The following is an 18,047-nucleotide window of genomic DNA, read 5'->3' as shown; positions in this document are numbered from 1 at the left end:
TTCCTTGAGTGTTAATGATTTATGACCCTCTAATTTAACAGAAGTAGCAACAGCTGAGACAAACTACTGATTGCCAGGTCATGTTCCCCTGGGAATTCCATCAGGGACCTATGGGTTGGGTTCTCTGGGAGCCCAAGAATTGAACCATAACCAAATGTGTCATCCCCCCACCCCACCCCCGACCCCCCGTCAAAATCAATTCATTGTCCACTATACATATTGTTGCTTTAGTGAAAGAAAGGCTTGGCCGAGGCCGTGACCTTGAAAGATGAGCTGCTGTGAGCCTGGTAGGTGGGACAAGGAAGAGCAGCCTTCATGACACAGTGAGGGGGAAGAGCCAGGGCGTGGAAGATTGAAATGGTGAATTAGAAAACCTGATGCTCTTCGTGGGGAGTAAGGCATGGGTGGGGCAATGATGAGAGGACAGTCCACAGAGCGTGAGGTGAAAGGTGGACACAGGTATACTAATTCCATATATTTGCGCAGCAGTTGGAGCTTGAGAAGCACCTTCACATCCATTCTCTCACCTGGTTCTGATGGCTCAGTGAGGGGGCAGGACACAGTGCTCATGTCCAGATGACAGAATGGAGGCCTCGAGGAGTTTGTCAGATCAATTCCAGACGTTTTGACCCCTGAAGTGTGATGAAGAAACCATTCTAGCATCTTGGGAAGAAAACATGGTGAGCGTGTGGATGGATGGATAGATATGTAGGGGCAGAAAATTTTTCCTTTCTTGTGAGTTCTGAGTTCTTTGACCGACTAATTAATTGACAGAACCCAGATTAATAGAGAGAAGTTAATTTTGTATGCAGAGGAACCCTACAAAAATATGGGACTCAAAGAAGTGATCAGCCCAGGAAGCTTGTGTACCTTGTAGACAAAGAGACCTAAATTTGTGAAGAATTGACAAGATAAAGGGGTTTGGGCTTGGAGCAGTAAATTAGTGAAGAAGTAACAAGGTTTGTTTATACAGCCTCTCAGCTCTAAAGTCCTTATTTCTGGTGGTAAGGATGCCATCTACCCTCCTCAAAAAAGGAAGGTACCCTTCGCATGGGAAATTTGTCTCCTTTTAGGAGTTAAAGAAGGGTCACAGTGTCCTCCTTGAACCAGCTGTCTCTCAAGTAACTTTAATTCAAAATAATCAATAGGCCAAAGTGGCATATTTTGGGTTGGCATATTCTGCCCCCTTTCAGATAGATGGAATGATAGATGGATGGATGCACGGATGGATGGATGGACAAACAGATGAATGGATTGTGGAAACCAGAATCTCAAAAGGAAGTTTGGGGTGCTCGGCTGGCTCAGTTGGTAGAGCATTCGACTTGATCTCGGGGTTGTGAGTTTGAGCCCCATATTGAGCATAGAGCTTATTTAAAAAAAAAAAAAAAGAACGAAAAGGAGAAGAAAGAAGTTAGAAGTCCTGCATTCATCCAGGTGAATAGAGAATAGAAGGTCTGTCAAGCAGATGGATTGGTGAAATACAGAAGCAGTGGAATTAATAAAACTTAGTGCCTGAGCGGATGCAAGAATGAGAAAGAAATAAGAGCTTAGAATGATACCCAGGTTTCTACTCTGGATGATTGAAGGACCACTAGAGGAAGAGCAGGCTCAAACCCTAGAACCTAGAAGGCAGGGCTGGGGACGATGAATGTTTTTCCTTTGTTAATTTTGAGTAAAGCCAGAGATTGGTAGTCAGTTGGTATCCAAAGGTCTGGAATTCAGGAAAAGTGTCTGGGATATATAGGAGATTTGTTAGGTCATTGGCCATCAAAGATTAACATTTTGGGGTACCTGGCTGGCTCCGCAGAGCATGCGACTCTTGATCCCAGGGTTGTGGGTTCGAGCCCCACGCTGGGTGTGGAGGTTACTAAAAAATAAAATCTTAAAAATTGTTGGAAAAAAACACAAAGACTAACATTTTATTACAGGTGTTCACTGTAGTATTATAAACAATGTGGAAAAGGGGACAAAAGGGAGGGTGGTCTTAAACAGTTGACCGTGGGAAGACAGGTGCATTTATGTTACAGGAATATAATGAAATGCGACTCAGACTTTGAAACTGAGTTGCCGGCCTTGTGGCTTTTCTCCCTTCTACCGACATCTGACACCAACCGGGTGCTTCCCAAGGCCAGGTCAAAATCAAGCGAGCTTTGCCTGCTTTCTGTCGCTGATGCCTCACTGCTACCCAAAGAGGGAAGAACTGATACTGCTCTTACTTTACAGATCAGAAAAACGAGGTCCAGCCATCCTCAATACCATGCACAAGGTCACCCAGCCAAGCAGCTGAGCCCCTTCGCAAACACACATCTGCTGACACTGGCGTCGGGGCTTGTCACTGCCGCGCTGTATTTTCTCCCTCTAACTATAAGTTTCCCATAATAAAGAAGTATTATGGTAAGGAAAAAAGAGAAAAGAAAAGGTTGCTAATACAGGACTGACATGACGGGCGGTCCAAAGTTGACCCCCAAGCTGGCCTGTCAGAGCCGCAAGGCCAGAGCAGGGGGGAAGCGCTCCCTGCCCACTGGGGGCACGCAGAAGCGACAGGCCCCTTTGGGGGCTTCAGGCCTCATCACGCACCACCTTGGGAAGAGCTTGGGAAGCAACCCGCTCGCATCTGCTGGACCACCTCTGTCTTACCCATGCCTGGAGCGATCCTTCTGGAACCTTCCAGTTGGCTGCCTGGGGCGGGTCTGCAGAGCTCAGCCAGGAGGCCTTGCAGAGTTCCCCGACTTTTCCTTGAGAGGTGTTTAGCACCAATCCCACAGAAGGGAAAAACCGAACAAAACACAACCTACCAGGCCAATGTAACAATTGTTACAAAATGTTCCTTTATTTTGTTTTTTTCTGACAGTAGATGCACTCTATCATGATTCTGAAGTGGTTTGGGGCTCGTGCCCATGACATTGTTTTGCACAGAGAGGCACGCCAGGAATGAGCTGGAAGGAGACACAAGGCCCCGAAGTGCCTCAGGACGCTTGTGTGGCGAACAAGAGGCGGAAACTCTGTGGCTTCTGGAGTGAAGCTGCTGACAGCCTTCTTGCAGCTCTCCCCATGGCCTCCTGCCTCCCCGGTGTGGCTGCCCCACCACGCGGGCTTCAGCGCGCCATCTGTCTCCACCGCTGAGTCCCCTCCCTCAAGGCCGAGCTAGTAGCTTCTCAGGGAGAAGCAGGGACTAGTCATTTTTCTCTGTCAAGAACTCTGCCGCTTTGTGCAGAGCATTCATTGCTGAGGCTCCAAAAAGGTTTAGGGAAGGATGGGGGGCTGGGGATCAGAGTCACCTTGATGTGGCAAACCCCAAAGGCCCAGGCTCCACAGCGAGCCCCGGACGGCTTCCAGGCCAAATGTCGATTCGTCAGCTTCAGAGAAAACCACGGGCTCTCATTCCCGGAGACCACCCTGTGAATTGAAATAAGAAGGAACTGGGAGAAATTGCAACTATTTTAAGCTCCGCTTCTGAGACTTATTTTGGGAAGCATTATTGATCATCCTGCAGGGAAACCATCCAGCGCCTTGGGGGCCCGTGTCCCCGCGTGCCCGTGTGCACGGCGTGGGCCTGATCTCGTGGCAGCCTGGGTGTCCGAAGGGGGCCGTGGCCCAGAGGAAGAATTCGGATTGAGGCCGCTCTGTGCCGAAATTAGCCCAAGTTTATGAAAAGAGCCTTGTTCCCGCTGCCCTGGGAACCGTAACTTAGAAGCAGTTTTTGTGCTACTGAAGCCTTTTTAGCAAATGAATTGTGTCGGAGCATTTGTGACCCTTTCTGCATTGCTTGAATGTACTTTCCTGTCCTTTTCTTAATTAGTTGCCATGGCCCGGAGCACCTTATTAGAGCACTGTTTTTCCAATCAGAATCTTTTATCTCATCTGTCACTGTGTCACTTTGATTACTGTCTCTTGAACCTTCTTCCCTACCTTTTCGTCTCACCCAAATGAGCCAGGGTTCACCTGCTCCCTGCGCTGGCCTTCAGGTCACGGCTCGAAATGGTTCTCAACCCTCCACCCGTGTGCCAGAACTCTTTCTAGACACATCCTGGAATAGAAAGACGTGTCCTTTCCCTCAGAGGGCTCACACTGTGAAATCACTTCCACTTTGTTAGGCTTCTTCCCCCTTATATCTCCACCCTGCCCCGTGCCCAGGCACCCTTTCCTCAGTTGCCCTCACTCCCCAGGTGCGGTTGCCAGCTGCTTTTTATTTTGAACTTCACGGAAGAGCAATGCCTTTGTCTCTTCTGTATGGTGTCATCGCGTTTCTGTCCCTGTTGAATTGTCTGCAACCTTTGAGGTGAGGTGGAGAAGGAAAAAGGAGAAATCTCCTCCACTGGCCAGTGTCAAAGAAAAAATTACTCCATGGCACTTGTTAAAGATGGTAAGGCTGGCCTCATTCAGGGGGACTAATACAATGGGTGTTTGTCGTCGGGAAGAGAGATGGGCTCAACTCTGAGCACAAGAAGACCTCGCAGAGATCAACGGCCAAGGTGCAGGATGGGGGTCAGTGGATGGAAGGGGATTCTGGCTGACTTGACTGGACTTTTTTTTTTTTTTTTTTTTAATTTAGTTTTTAGAGAGAGTGCAAGCAGGGGGAGGGGCAAAGGGAGAGGGAAAGAGAGAATCTCAAGCAGACTCCCCAGTGAGTGTGGAGCCTGACTCGGGCTCCATCCCATGACCCTGAGATCATGACCAGAGCTGAAATGAAGAGCTGGTTGCTTAGCCGACTGAGCCCGACCCAGACACCCCTGATTTGACAGGATTCTTACTGAAGGCAAGCCAGGGTGATAGCAAAGAATAGGAGAGTTCTCCCTAAATGGACCTCAACAGGACTTTTGCTAAAAAATGGACTAAGCCAGCCAAGGACGGAACCCAAGGGGGAGGCCTAGTCAAAAAGAGAACTCACAGGTGAAAGTTGGGTCTAGGGGAGAATCTTCATCACCAGCCTGAAGCCCACACTTCATGTGCTCAAGTTGGCTTTTCATGTTTTAACCTCTTTCTTCTGACTGCACACATTTAGTAACAGGACAGAGAAGGCCTGTTTGCTTTCATTCATGGAAGTTCAGAACAGTGCGGCCTCTTGGGAAGCCAACTTTGTCGACTCCAGGGAGTTTCATCTTGACTTTGAGAAAGGAAAGGGGTCTCCCCCGCCGAAAAAAGTGGAAAGTTGGATTAGTGTCCTAGGGTGGCCATAACCAATTAACCACAAACTGGGTGGCTTAAAAAGCAGAAATGTAATGCCTCACAGTTATGGAGGCCAGAAGTCCAAAATCAAGGTGTTGGCCAGGACTGTGCTCCTTACAGAGGTTCTGGGAAAGAATCTTTCCTTGCTTCTTCCAGCTTCTAGTGGCTCCAGGCACCCCTTGGCTTGTGACAGCATCGCTCCAATCTCTGCCTGACTTTATATGATCTACTTGCGTGTCTCTCTGTGTCCTCTTCTCAAGAGGACATCACTGGTCATGAGATTTAGGGGCCATCCTAAATCCAGGATGATTTTCGTTTCACGGACTAGGAGGTTTATAAACGGCAGAAATTTATTTCACAGTCTGGAGGCAGGAGGTCCAAGATCAGGGTGCCAGCATTGTTGGGTTCTGAGTTGCAGGCTGCCAACTTCTTCCTGTGTCCTCATGTGGTGGAAAAGTCTAGGGAGTTCTGTGGGGGTCTTTTCTGCAGAGCGCTAATCCCATTCATAAGGGCTCCACCCTCAAGACCTAATCTCCCCAAAGCCCACCACCTCCTAACACCATCCCATTGGGCATTGGGTTTCAACATAGGAATTTTGGGGCATCACAAATATCAGTCCATAGCAGTCCTTAACTAATCAGATTTGCACAGACCCTATTTCCAAATAAGGTCACATCCTGGGGTTCCTGGTGGGTGTGAATTTGAGGGAGACATTATTCAATCCACTACGGGAGTATTGATACCTCTGCTTATAAAGAAGAATCAATACACACCCTACCACCCTGCAATCCCACTTCTGGGTGTGTAGCCTAGGGAAATGAAAACTTGTCTTCACACAAAAGCCTGGCCACAAGTGCTTTTAGCAGCTCGGTTCATCATGGCCCTGGGCTAGAAATGGGGGCATGGATGAACAGATTGTGGTACATCCACACAATGGAATAGTACTTAGCAAGAAAAAGGAGTGAACTTTGATTTACACAACAACAGGATGAATCTCAAAGGCATTCTATGCATGACAGGAGCCAGTCTCAATGGGCTAAAATCTGTATGATTCCATTTGTATGACTTTTTTTTTTTTAAGATTTTATTTATTTGAGAGAGAGAGAGCACATGAGAGGGGGGAGGGTTAGAGGGAGAAGCAGACTCCCTGCTGAGCAGGGAGCCCGTGCGGGACTCGATCCAGGGACTCCAGGATCATGACCCGAGCCGAAGGCAGTCGCTTAACCAACTGAGCCACCCAGGCGCCCTTTTTTTTTTTTTTTAAAGTAGGCTTCTTGCGCAGTATGGAGCCCAGTGTGGGACTTGAACTGATGACCCTGAGATCATGCCCAGAGCTGAAATCAAAAGTCAGGCATTTAACTGACTGAGCCACCCAGGCGTCCCTGTGTGAAATTCTTATTCTAAAGATTTTATTTACTTGAGAAAGAGGGAACACAGAGCATGAGCCGGTGGGAGGGGCAAAGGGAGAGGGAGAAGCAGGGTCCCTGCTGAGCACGGAGCCAACGCAGGGCTCAATCCCAGGACCCTGGGATCCTGACCAGGGCTGAAGGCAGACATTTAACCAACCAAGCCACCCAGGCGCACCCCTGTATGACATTCTTAAAAAGAAAAAAACTTAGGGGTGCCTGGGTGGCTCAGTCAGTTAAGCGTACAACTCTTGATTTTAGCTCAGGTCTTGATCTTAGGGTCTTGAGATTGAGCCCTGTATCGGACTCCATGCTGAGCAAGGAGTCTGCTTGCTTGTCCCTCTCCCTCTGCCCCTCCCCCGCGCTCTCTCTCTTTCTCTCTCAAATAAACAAATGAAATCTTTTTGAAAAAGAAAAGAGGGTGCCTGGGTGGCGCAGTTGGTTAAGCTACTGCCTTCGGCTCAGGTCATTATCCTGGAGTCCCAGGATCGAGTCCTGCCCTGGTCTCCCTGCTCAGCAGGGAGTCTGCTTCTCCCTCTGACCCTCCCCCCTCTCATGTTCTCTCTCTCATTCTCTCTCTCTCTCAAATAAATAAAATCTTTTAAAAAAACAAAAAGAAAACTGTAGGGATGGAGAACAAATCAGTGGTTGCCAGGGGTTGGGGCATGCAGAGGGTGTGTCTATAAATTAGTTTTTTGTGCTGATGAAGCTGTTCTGTACTTCAGTTGTAGTGGTGGTTCCAGATGCCTGTGTTAAAATTTATAGACCTGTACGCCCCCAAAAACCTTTTTGAAAAAGGTGGTTTCAGAGGCAGGGAGTCTAAAATAAAAAACAAGGATCAACATATCTTACTAAGGTGTGGAGTTGGCCTTTATTTTTTGTGAATGACAGTATGGCACTAGATTTTGTCTAAAGGTCGTTTTTAAAAATTGTTGTCTGTCCTGTACTAGAAGGATGAGAGGATTAAGATTTGTATAACCTTTATGGGTGGTTGCTAATTTCTTCTTTGTACTTGATTCTTCTAATTAAAAACATCTACTTCCTGAGAAACTTTTTTTTTTTTTTTTTTTTAAGAAAAAAATCCTGGAGGGTGTGGTGTGCCTTCTGTGCTAGCTCAACCATGAAGGGGCCAGATTGAGTGATTTGGGAGTCCTACCAGTTGTTTCTATGTGCTCACAATGGGGATAACCATTACATTGAACTTTCCCAAAGCACCTATCTTGGAAGCCTTTTTGGCAGAGAGTTCTGTTTAGGAGTTTAATTAATTTGAACTAATGTAGAGAAACATTATTCAGTGACTCGTGTAAGAAACAGGCAAGCTTTTGTTGCTAACACCATGAATGCCCCACTTTTTGGGAATCTGCTCCCTCAAGATGGCTCACCATGGGGCGTTCTTTTATACTCATGCTTCCTGGCCTCCCAAGGACCCCCACTGGCATGCTTATCCCTCTGCCAAGGTGGGAGTGGTCTTCACAGTGTTAGAAGCTCTACATCCATCTTGGGAGCCATGGCCTTCCTCAAGTGCGTGCCAGCTTCCCTTGGTTACCGTCCAGAGACCTGTAGGTAATGTGCAGAAAACCCATGGATGGTGCCAAGGGAAGCCATCTTACTCTACCACCTCTTCGTCTCTGATCTAGGCTGTCTGCCACCCCCCAGAGCTGTACCTGGCCCCATCCTACCCTCCCCTAACCCAGGTCCCCCCTGCCCCCCTTCTAGGACGCTATAGGCTTGCTGGGTCATGACGATATTCTCCCCAGTTTACATTCTCACCTCTCACTCCCTGAACCCTTTCTCTTCATGAAGGTGTTCTCATGGTGCCAGCCCACATCCACGAGAGCTTTGCTCCACCCTCATACGCTCCGTAAGGATGGGTAACTAGAACACCTGGAAACTTAACAGAGGTCCAAAGCAGCTTTCTAAGGAGAAGACTCCCCTGGAGTCCCTTCTTCCCATTGTCTGTCTAGAGCCCCTTAAAACTCAAACCCAATACACTGGAAGGTAAGGGAGTTGGCAATCAGGAGAGGGGGCCATATCAGGAAAACAAAACAGCGCATCAAGAACGTTCCACCGAAATTCACAGAAGCGTTCTTTGGAGCGCCCCCTGCCCCATCCTTCACCCCTCTCCACCCCTCCAGTAGCTCTGTGCAGGTGTCATTACCCCCTCATCGAAGAGAGAATTTTCTCAGACACTTGTGGGTGGAAACTTTGGCCTTCAGCTTGCTTTGCTACTCTCACTGGCTTTGGGAAAACAGTTTTCCATTCTGCACTGAAAGCCTAATGATACTGTCCACCAGGGAGCATTCTCTGGGGAAGCACTGAAGTTTACCCAGCAGCTAAGACAAACTGGCCTAACCCTGACAGATGAGTTTCCTTTACTCAGCCTTAATACCCCCTAAATCCAATGGCCAGTGGAGCATTTAAAGAGGATTAAGTCAAAGCAGTTCACCTCCTGTCATATTACCAGATGGGGCTCTAATTCGGCTCCAAAACCAAGGTCAAGTCAGGAGTGGGTCTGGTACCATCCCTTACGCCTGCACCCACAGCACAGGCAGACAGTTCTGTGGGGCCCCCCCAGACAGAAAACCCAGCAGCCGTAAGTTATACTCCAGGCTCTGGTGTCTCAGGACCACACTATGCAGGCACATGGTAGGGCTCCTTTCCACACAACACCAAATGGCCAATATTTTGAATCACCCCTTCTGGTTAAATAATGATCCTGGGCCTAGACTACTATGGGCCATTGCTGAGTTTCCTCCTTGCTGAATTTGGGCTGGAATGCTCTTGTCTGAAGCATTCCTTTTAGTACATATAGATTACATTTTGTATGGTGTTGCTGATTCAGTTGTGCATTCAGTCTAGTCTTCTGTCCATAATCATAAGCCCCCTTGTACTCAAACTGGGAATGAAGTTTGAAGTCATAGTGTTGAACACATAGTAGGCAGTTCATAAATGTTTGCTGATTTTTTTTACTGCTTCATGTCTAGTTTCTTCTTCCTTTCAGACAGCTGTCTTTAACTGCGCCTACAGAACAAATAAGTTACCCAACTCTGTATTCTAGGTGGGGGAGTGGGAGGCGGAGAAATGTTTATGAAAGACCAAAGAAGACCATCCTTTTTTTTTTTTTTTTTTTTTAAATCTCTGTCTTAATGGCAATTGGAAGACAAGTTGCATGCTCTTGGGTTGGAACATACTTATGAAATAGTCACCATTGGGCGCCTGGGTGTCTCAGTAAGCATCTGCCTTCGGCTCAGGTCATGATCCCAGGGTCCTGGAATCGAGTCCCGCATCGGGCTCCCTGCTCTGCGGGAAGCCTGCTTCTCCCTCTCCCACTCCCCCTGCTTGTGTTCCTGCTCTCGCTCTCTCTCTCTCTGTCAAATAAATAAATAAAATCTTTAAAAAAAAAATCTCCTTCATCATCATAACTTAAAAAAAAAAAATAGTCACCATTGAACTGTGTAGGTGTGAAAATGTTCTTGGTGAGAAAACCGGTATAGATGGGGTAACGAAATGATGGTTTGCCTTGTCAATAACTTGGACAATTTTTTCATCCCAGCCATTAGTGCATTTCGGTCTCCGCCCACCAGGTATGCTGCTGATAGATAATAATCTATCAACCCTATATACCTAATGTGTTAACCCAGCAACTGTTATCGCCTGCCCTCCACCAAACCGGTGGCCACTTTGCAAATGTAGAGCATTAAAATGAAAACATTGTTAAAACAGTCAGTGTGCTTCCAAGTTTCCTTCTTGTTGAACCTGTTCTTTATTGGTATGCCTTGGTCAGTTGCTTCCCCTGAGACCTCCTAAGTGCAGCAAAATGAAGTTAGAGGAGAACAGTGGCTTCGCTGGGATTCTTTGCCCTTTAATCATATCTGAAGCATAAAGCAGGATGACTGGTAGATTTTTCTCAATCCCTACTAATCACCCACCCCTACCTTGTATCCTTGGTAGCTTGGGCAGATGGCGGGAAGATAAATAAGCATAGCTACTAAGCTTGGATCTTTTTTAACCCTTCAATTAAAAAAAAAATGGACTTTATTTTTTAGAGCAGTTTCAGGTTTACAGAAAAATTGTGCTGAAAGTACAGATAGTTCTAATCTAAACTTGAATCTTAGGGGTGCCTGGCTGGCTCAGTCAGTAGAGCCTGAAGCTCTTGATCTCAGGATCCTGAGTTCAAGCCCCACTTTAGGCACGGAGCCTACTTTAAAAATAAATAAATAGGGGCGCCTGAGTGGCTTAGTTGTTCAGCGTCTGCCTTTGGCTCAGGTCATGATCCCAGGGTCCTGGGATCGAGCCCCGCATCGGGCTCCCTGCTCGGCGGGAAGCCTGCTTCTCCCTCTCCCACTCCCCCTGCTTGTGTTCCCTCTCTCACTATCTCTCTGTGAAATAAATAAAATCTTTAAAAATAAATAAACAAACAAATAAATAAGCTTGAATCTTAAACCACAAAAGTAACCATGATAGAGAAAAGGGATGCAGAATCCATGATTCCCAGAACTGTGGATTTCTGAAAAGCCACTGTACCCAGTGCTGTCCCTCACTGGACTGTAACAAGAGAGATTTCATAGTTGAGAAAGACATCCCTGTTCAAGGAAGAAATCTAGAGCATTGTTAAAACACATTCCATATTTATCAATGTACCTTTCCCTTCTGAGTTATGACCACATGACTCATGTTAAATATGGGGTATCTCAGGGCTCCTGGCTGGCTCAGTTGGTAGAGCATGTGTGACTCTTGATCTTGGGTTTCTAAGTTTGAGCCCCATGTTGGTTGTAGCGATTACTTAAAAATAAAATCTTAAAAAATATATGGGGTATCTCCCTTTCTCCATCCCACCCACCTCCACGTATACTCTCCTGGGAGAATCATTTTTAAGAATGGAGTTGTTAATGGCTACTCTACAATAGTTCATCAGATGGGTTTATTGTACTTTACATAGCTCTTCTCCCATAGTGGGATATTTAAACTGTTTGTTTCCTTTCTCTCTCTGGTTTTCTTTTCTTGCTATTATAATAATGTCAGGATGAAAATCTTTGTGCATAAAGCTTTTCCTTTATTTAAGATTCTTAAGATAAATTCTCAAAGCTTAAGCTTGCTAGGTCAAAGTATATTAAGATTTTAAAGGTGCTTCGTACTTAGTGTTCATAATGCTTTACAAAAATGGGAAGATTACTCTCTTTTTAGTTTGAATCTATAAGATAATATTCACTCAGGAGATTGCCTTCTGATTGTAGTATTGCTCAGTTCATATCAAAAGGAGTTTGTTTATTGAGTGCTCATAGCCTGTTGGGGGTGGGGGGAGGTCAGGAGAGTCAACCAGATTGGCACTGAAATCACTGCAGATGATCCGAGGGTGGGCATGTCCCAAAGATGGGAACATTATTATAGGGGATCTAGGGAAAGTACCAAGATTAACTCCCAAACCCAACTCCCACCTCAGAAGGGAACAGCTTCTGCCCAAGAAGTTCCCAAGACCACCAAGGTGCATAGCACCTGTGTCAGATGCAGTCCTGGTGGAGCTTTGGCTTGACGTATCAACAAGATGCACCTCATCATAAAGCTATCTCAGCAGATCTCGTATTCCAGCTCAAAGAGCCAGTGGTTTGACCAGAATTCTGCCAGCTCCTGCCATTGCTACTGGGGAAGCCCAAATGAATGAACTCTTGCTATTTTCCTCTGGGGCCTGACTAAGCCTCTGACCACAACGGTGTTGGCTTAATTCTGGATCATGCCCTTACACTGAGCATGAAAATTAGACTGTTTTACCCCGGGTATGGCCTCTGATTATGCTACATCATGACCACCACCCCTGTTCCGTTTCTCTGCTGCAGCCCTCTGTGCACCACCCACATCAGCTGGCTGTAGAGGGAAGGGGCAGAGAAGGAACAAGCCAAAGAGCAAGACACAGGCTGCTAACATGACCCAAAGGTCACTCAACGTCATAGACATTTTAACTGGAAAGAATTGTAGTGGTCACCTGGGTCTCTCAGTCACAGCCTCATTGGCACCACAGATCTCTTGGATAATCATATGAAAGTGATTGCTCCAGAAAATTATTGCTCCCTTGCTCTAGAAAAATACACGTCCCCAAATTTTGGGTACAATTCCAGGATGTTTCACAACTTCCTGGTACCCATCCATCTAGACGAAGCCTTTTATTTTCAGGTGACAATATGGAGACCCCAAGGAGGAGGTGCAGGGTTCTTGCCCAGGGTCACACAGGGGAGATAATCCAATTCAAATTCAGCTCACCTGATTACCAGTATAGGCCCTGTCAGCCAATACTGTGAAGTTTTCACTCTCTGTTGAGCCCTCTTTTGAGAATGACGGAAAGTTCGGGCCTGGTTAGTACTTGGATGGGAGAATAATGGAAAGTGAGGGTGCTCACAACCAAGGAAATAGAACCCCCACTCATAAAAGGAAACTAAGATCAATTAGTAAGAATATTCCTGCCATAGATTCCTCTTTGGAAAGTAAAAGCTAATACCATCCATTAATTCAGTAGGCAGTTAATGAGCACCTACGAGCATCTCCCAAAAATCTCTAACCGTTGGGAGATTAATGATTTATTGAAAATTAGAACTCTTTATAATCTCAAGCCTGAAGAGAGTTTTCAGTCTCAAGCCTCAAAGTGATTTTTTTGTGGCTTTGTTCAAGTGCTGGGAGCCCCGCCCTGAAATGGGTGAGGCGGAGGTACTTGGTAGTTCATCTTCAGTGCAAAGGAGGTATCATGTTAACGAAGGAGACCAGAATCCGAACTGAAGGGGACCTACATACATTCTACTCCTATTATTTCGGCTATTCAACAAGGCAGAAAAGTTCCCAATTTGGGGGAAGTTCCCCAACTCAGCGACTCAGATCATACATTTTATTAGTAGCAGGAAGAGAACCAGATTCCAGTTTCGTCTTTCTGGAAAGAAGCAGGAAGCACTTCTGACTGATATTTATCTTCCCGGTTGGGTGCCAAGAGGCAGTTTTTTGTCACAGGAGGAGCCTAGTTGTGAAGGCTGGAGACTTGCCCTGAATCTGAATTTCTCTACTGACTGTCGTGTGACCTCAGGCAAAGCTCTTTACGTCTTTGAGCCTTGGTTTTCTCATCTGAAAAATGAGAATTTTCTCAGCTTTCTTTTCGGTCAGTGTTCTGATGACGATGTACTTGTTGACTCAACAGAAATGCCTCCCCTCCCTGGCTTCTATAGTCTGTTATTTCTTTGTAGCAAATACTTCATTCTGCATCAGGGCCTGATCGGGAGGCATAAAGCACACAATAATTTGAAGAGGGCGGAGTGCAATATAAGGAATTACTCAACTTTGATAGGAGTAACTGTATAGATGTATAGAGAACTCCAAAGGATACCTAAGGCTGAGGGAGAAGACACAAGGAAGAACAAACTTGGAAGGGGCCCCTGTCCGTGGCTGGGGCTGAGACTTCACTGGATAAGTTGTGGTCACAGTCCACTGGTTGGTGGAGAAGTTGGCTGGGTTTCCTGGACCAGAGCTGGTCCACAGTTGCTAGGCAGTGGCAAACAGCCCACTGGGCGCTGGTGAGATGAGACTTTTGGGCAGGTGTGTAGAGTCAGAGTGCCACGACCACTGTGAACCCTCGAGCCCATGGTGGTACATGTGGAAGGCCATGATGAAGGCCAGAGCTGCAAGGTCACCAGGCCACCGTGCACTCTGGGCATGCAGCTGAGACAGAGCACCACACAGTGTCCCCACTGACGGACTCTGCAGCAGGAGAAGGTCCAAAACCAGGAAGAGAAACCTCCTTCTTCCTGCAGGGTCCCACCAGTAAATGGCTTCAAGTCCTGCTTGCTGTAAAGCAGTGCTTCCAGGGTCCAGTCCATTAGCTCCGAGCAGAGACTAATGGGTTACTTTGCAGCTGAGAGGCAATAATATGATAACCAGTATAATAGGTGATCAAAAATGTTTGAATTAAATTAGGAAAAGCCACACAATCTGTCAGTAACTCCCTCAGCCCCTGTTTATTTCCCCTTCTTGCAGTCCCATAAATTTTACCACCAGTAAATGTCAAATCTCTCTAACTTCTTTTGTAATTTACTCTCTTGAAGCTCATTTCCCTTTGAGGTGTTCCATTTTGTTTTGTTTTCTTAATGAGGCACGTGTCTTTCTTCTCTTGGCACACACTTAAAAGAGACTTGAGTAGAGGGGGCGGGGGAGGGGAAAGGAGAAAGGGGGAGAGGTGGAGGAGACCAAGGGGGAGAGAGAGACTCTCATAAACAACCTGAGACTCAGTATTTCATTTTACAATTTATTTCTCCACTCAAACTTGAACTCGTTTCCCCACAGTCTCTCTGTTTCATTTCAGAGCTATCCACCTGTCCTTCCTAAACACTCTAGGAATGTCCCCAAGCACTTGACTTCAAGTGGCAGTGGAAGGAGCCAGAGCTGATCCGAGAACCCGTCCTTCTCTCTTTTTAAGGAAAACACAGTGGCGAACTCAGGGCAGACTGGGCAGTCAGTCTCCTTGGACAAGTCTGAAGAGTCCAGTCTCTGACCATTTGAGAAGAAAATAGGCAACAGAGCAAACATCAGACCTGGAGCATAAATACCAGCACAAATATTATTCAGAAAGTATTTGGAAAGGACTAGTAGTTTCGAGAATCAAACCAGGGAGAGCGTGGCGTTGTAAAGGGCCCTACACGTGCTGTCCTGTGGGAGATCGTGTTATTAACAGGCACCGAATTTGTGTCAAGACAATGTTCTTAGGCATCAACCATCCTGTTCTTCCAAAATATTTCATTCTCTACCGAAGAATCAGATTTAATTAGTGTTCATGGTTGATTCCCCTGCAGGAGTTAGCCAAACAATGAGGTGGGGATACAGCTAAGACGTCTTCCAAGGATGAAGTGGTTTTGCAAACGTAATCTGTTTACCACCCTTCAGGAGGGCTGGGAAGATCATCCCTTTATATCAGAAAAATGGCAATGGGAAAAACTAGAGGAACTTAATCTTTCCACCAAAATTTATGTATATATATATATGTGTGTATGTAGCTGTCTTCCATATTTCTTTGCAAGTGATGGACATCCTGGGGCCAGTGGAACCTAGAATAGATCGGCAGGGGGCTACCTCAGTTTCTCCCCAAGCTCTACCTTCTTACTCCTGCATGTTCCAAGGAAATCGTGCTCTTAAATGATCAAGAGTAATACATGTGTTTAGTCCTGCATAATGAGATTGTGGACAATCTTTATTTTCTTTCTGTTTATCTGTGTTTTCTGCAATGAGCATGTGTTGTTTGTGAAGTAAAACATATATAAAAATTTTAATGAAAAAAAAAGCAACAACCTACATCTCTCTTCCATAAATCTTGGGCTCCATTACTGCTTGTTGTCTCCTCTCTAGCCAGACCCTTTGTAGCCTCTTCACTCCCCCTGTTCAGATGAACTGCCAAAAATCAGCAGACCTCATTTTTGGAAGGGACTTTTGGAAGAGATTCATTTCTTCGCTCTTGGACTTCTAAAAACAGACCACTTTTCCTTCTACCCCTCACCAAGCAGTGATTGATGCTACACCTGCCTCTGATGTGACAAAACGTAAGCGATGAATCAAAGCCTTTCATGATTCTTGCACATTCTGAGGCAGGCGGAAAGCACCAGCCAGGAGCACTGAGCCATGTGAAGATGCTCTGCGGGGCACAGTCGTGCCAACCGTGGGCACCTTGAGGATACTCACATCGCTAACCTTTGATATGTTGCTCTGCTCTTTCAGATTTTTGACAATGAAGCCAAAGACCTAGAGAGAGAAGTTTGCTTTATTGATATCGCCTGCGATGAGATTCCAGAACGTTACTACAAAGAATCTGAGGTAAGCAGTAAATGGGGTGACAGATGGAAGAGATTCACTCATTCGTTCAACAAATATTTATGAAGTAAGTCCTAACCTGGGAGACTGTCATCCATCTCGGTGTTGATTCAATTTGATCTCACATCTTGCCAGATTATTTAATGCGAGTCTCACAGTTAAGTTCCTACTCCTCCAGGCCCTGGCTGCCACTCCATTTCCATTTAGATTTCCTGTCTCCCCCGCTCTGCCATCCTTCTGGACAGCAAAACATTCAGCAGGCTGAACCATCCAACATACCGGCCTCTGACAAACCGCAGCCATCTCTGACTTCCTGTTTTGCCGGGACCTGCGTGACCTGCCTCCCCATCTGCATGCTCCGTGAGGGCCGGGGCTGGGTTTTATGTGTATCTTTATGTGTAACACAAAGAAGATGCTCGCTCCGTCCTCTGAGTGGATATTGGAACTCCAACAGCTCATCTTGACACAGAACCTTTCTCTCAAAACAGGAAGTGCCTTCGAGAGGGTTTCTCCTTTTTTTTTTTTTTTTCCCCTCTCATTCTTGACTGAGAATAAATTGAAGAGCATATCTTTTTCTGTCCCTTCCACCCTACCGGGATCCATGGTGTGCCTCAGTCCAACCTTCTTATTTTACTGTTGGTGCAAGTCAGCACCAATATCCCGTTAGTATGTTACTAAGGGCTGCCGGCGAATGTGGGCAACCCCCTTGTAAATGACATCCCTGCCCCACAATGACAGTTGTTTAGCAATAGGGCAGCCAATCACAATATGTTTGGACTCGGGGCCCCAGTCTCGTCCTTGAGCCATAACACATGGATGGACCTTGACACTCTTCTCCCAGATTCATTAAGGCTGATTTAAGACATAATAAATAAACCTGTTGAAAATGAATTCCACTGTTCTACCAACTGGGCTCCCGATGTGGTTCAGACTTTTTTTACCCCCCTTCCAGATTTTGGGATTCTAACCTGGGCTTAGCAAATGCTTAGCTGCTTACTTGCAGGCGTGTGCTCTGCAGCTGCTGTCCCGTCTTCAAAAGACTGGGAGAGGCTGATGTGAATTACTCTCGGTTTGACTCAAAGGCTGAGCCTTTTAACGTCATCCGTTTACACTCCGCTCCGCAGCCAACCGCACTCATGAATTTTCAGAAAAACCCAGTGAAATGCTCTCTGCATAACTGAGCCTGCAGAAGAGAAGGAGAAACTTGGCCTCCCCTTGTCTCATTCTATGGAGGAGATACTTCTGTGGTTCCATAGCAAGTCCGCTGATACTTAACAGGGCTCTGATGGTACATCAGAGCATCATGCATCAGGTGAAGCTGCTCCCCATCACTTTCTCGGCTCCTTCGGCCTGGGTGGGGGCTGCTGTCCTCCCTGAGCATCCTGACCTCTTTGGGAGCTCAGGCCTTCCAGGAAGAAAACTGAACTAATTTCAGTGCTTCCTCTTAGATTGCTTTGGCGTGATCCCGCCTGGGACTCAGGGAGTTCCTTCCAGATTGGGTGGAAAGTCTTAGGATAAATATGGAATACTAATGACAGAATCAACAAGTCTCATTTCTACTCAGCTGATGCCTGATTCATCTCCTTGTGCTTTGTGCTCCCAAGAACCAGCCCTGGAAACCTTCTTTTCATTTACACAGACAAGCAAGGA

General features: G+C 46.4%; 1 protein-coding gene across 4 annotated transcripts in view; it reads left to right on the top strand.

Moving 5' to 3' along the window:
* The window catches only part of PITPNC1 (phosphatidylinositol transfer protein cytoplasmic 1), a 243,799-nt gene that overhangs the window by 179,831 nt on the left and 45,921 nt on the right, over window positions 1–18,047 (top strand). For all 4 annotated transcript variants that reach the window (XM_027625150.2, XM_027625152.2, XM_035724538.1 and 1 more), the window contains exon 6: window positions 16,305–16,400. In XM_027625150.2, coding sequence (XP_027480951.1) covers window positions 16,305–16,400 — 96 coding nt within the window. The remainder of the gene's footprint in view (window positions 1–16,304; window positions 16,401–18,047) is intronic.

The sequence above is a fragment of the Zalophus californianus genome, chromosome 16 (assembly GCF_009762305.2).
Source record: "Zalophus californianus isolate mZalCal1 chromosome 16, mZalCal1.pri.v2, whole genome shotgun sequence".
Taxonomy (NCBI): domain Eukaryota; kingdom Metazoa; phylum Chordata; class Mammalia; order Carnivora; family Otariidae; genus Zalophus; species Zalophus californianus.
Note: the sequence above shows the minus strand (reverse complement) of the source record. Positions and strands in the feature narration are given on the sequence as shown.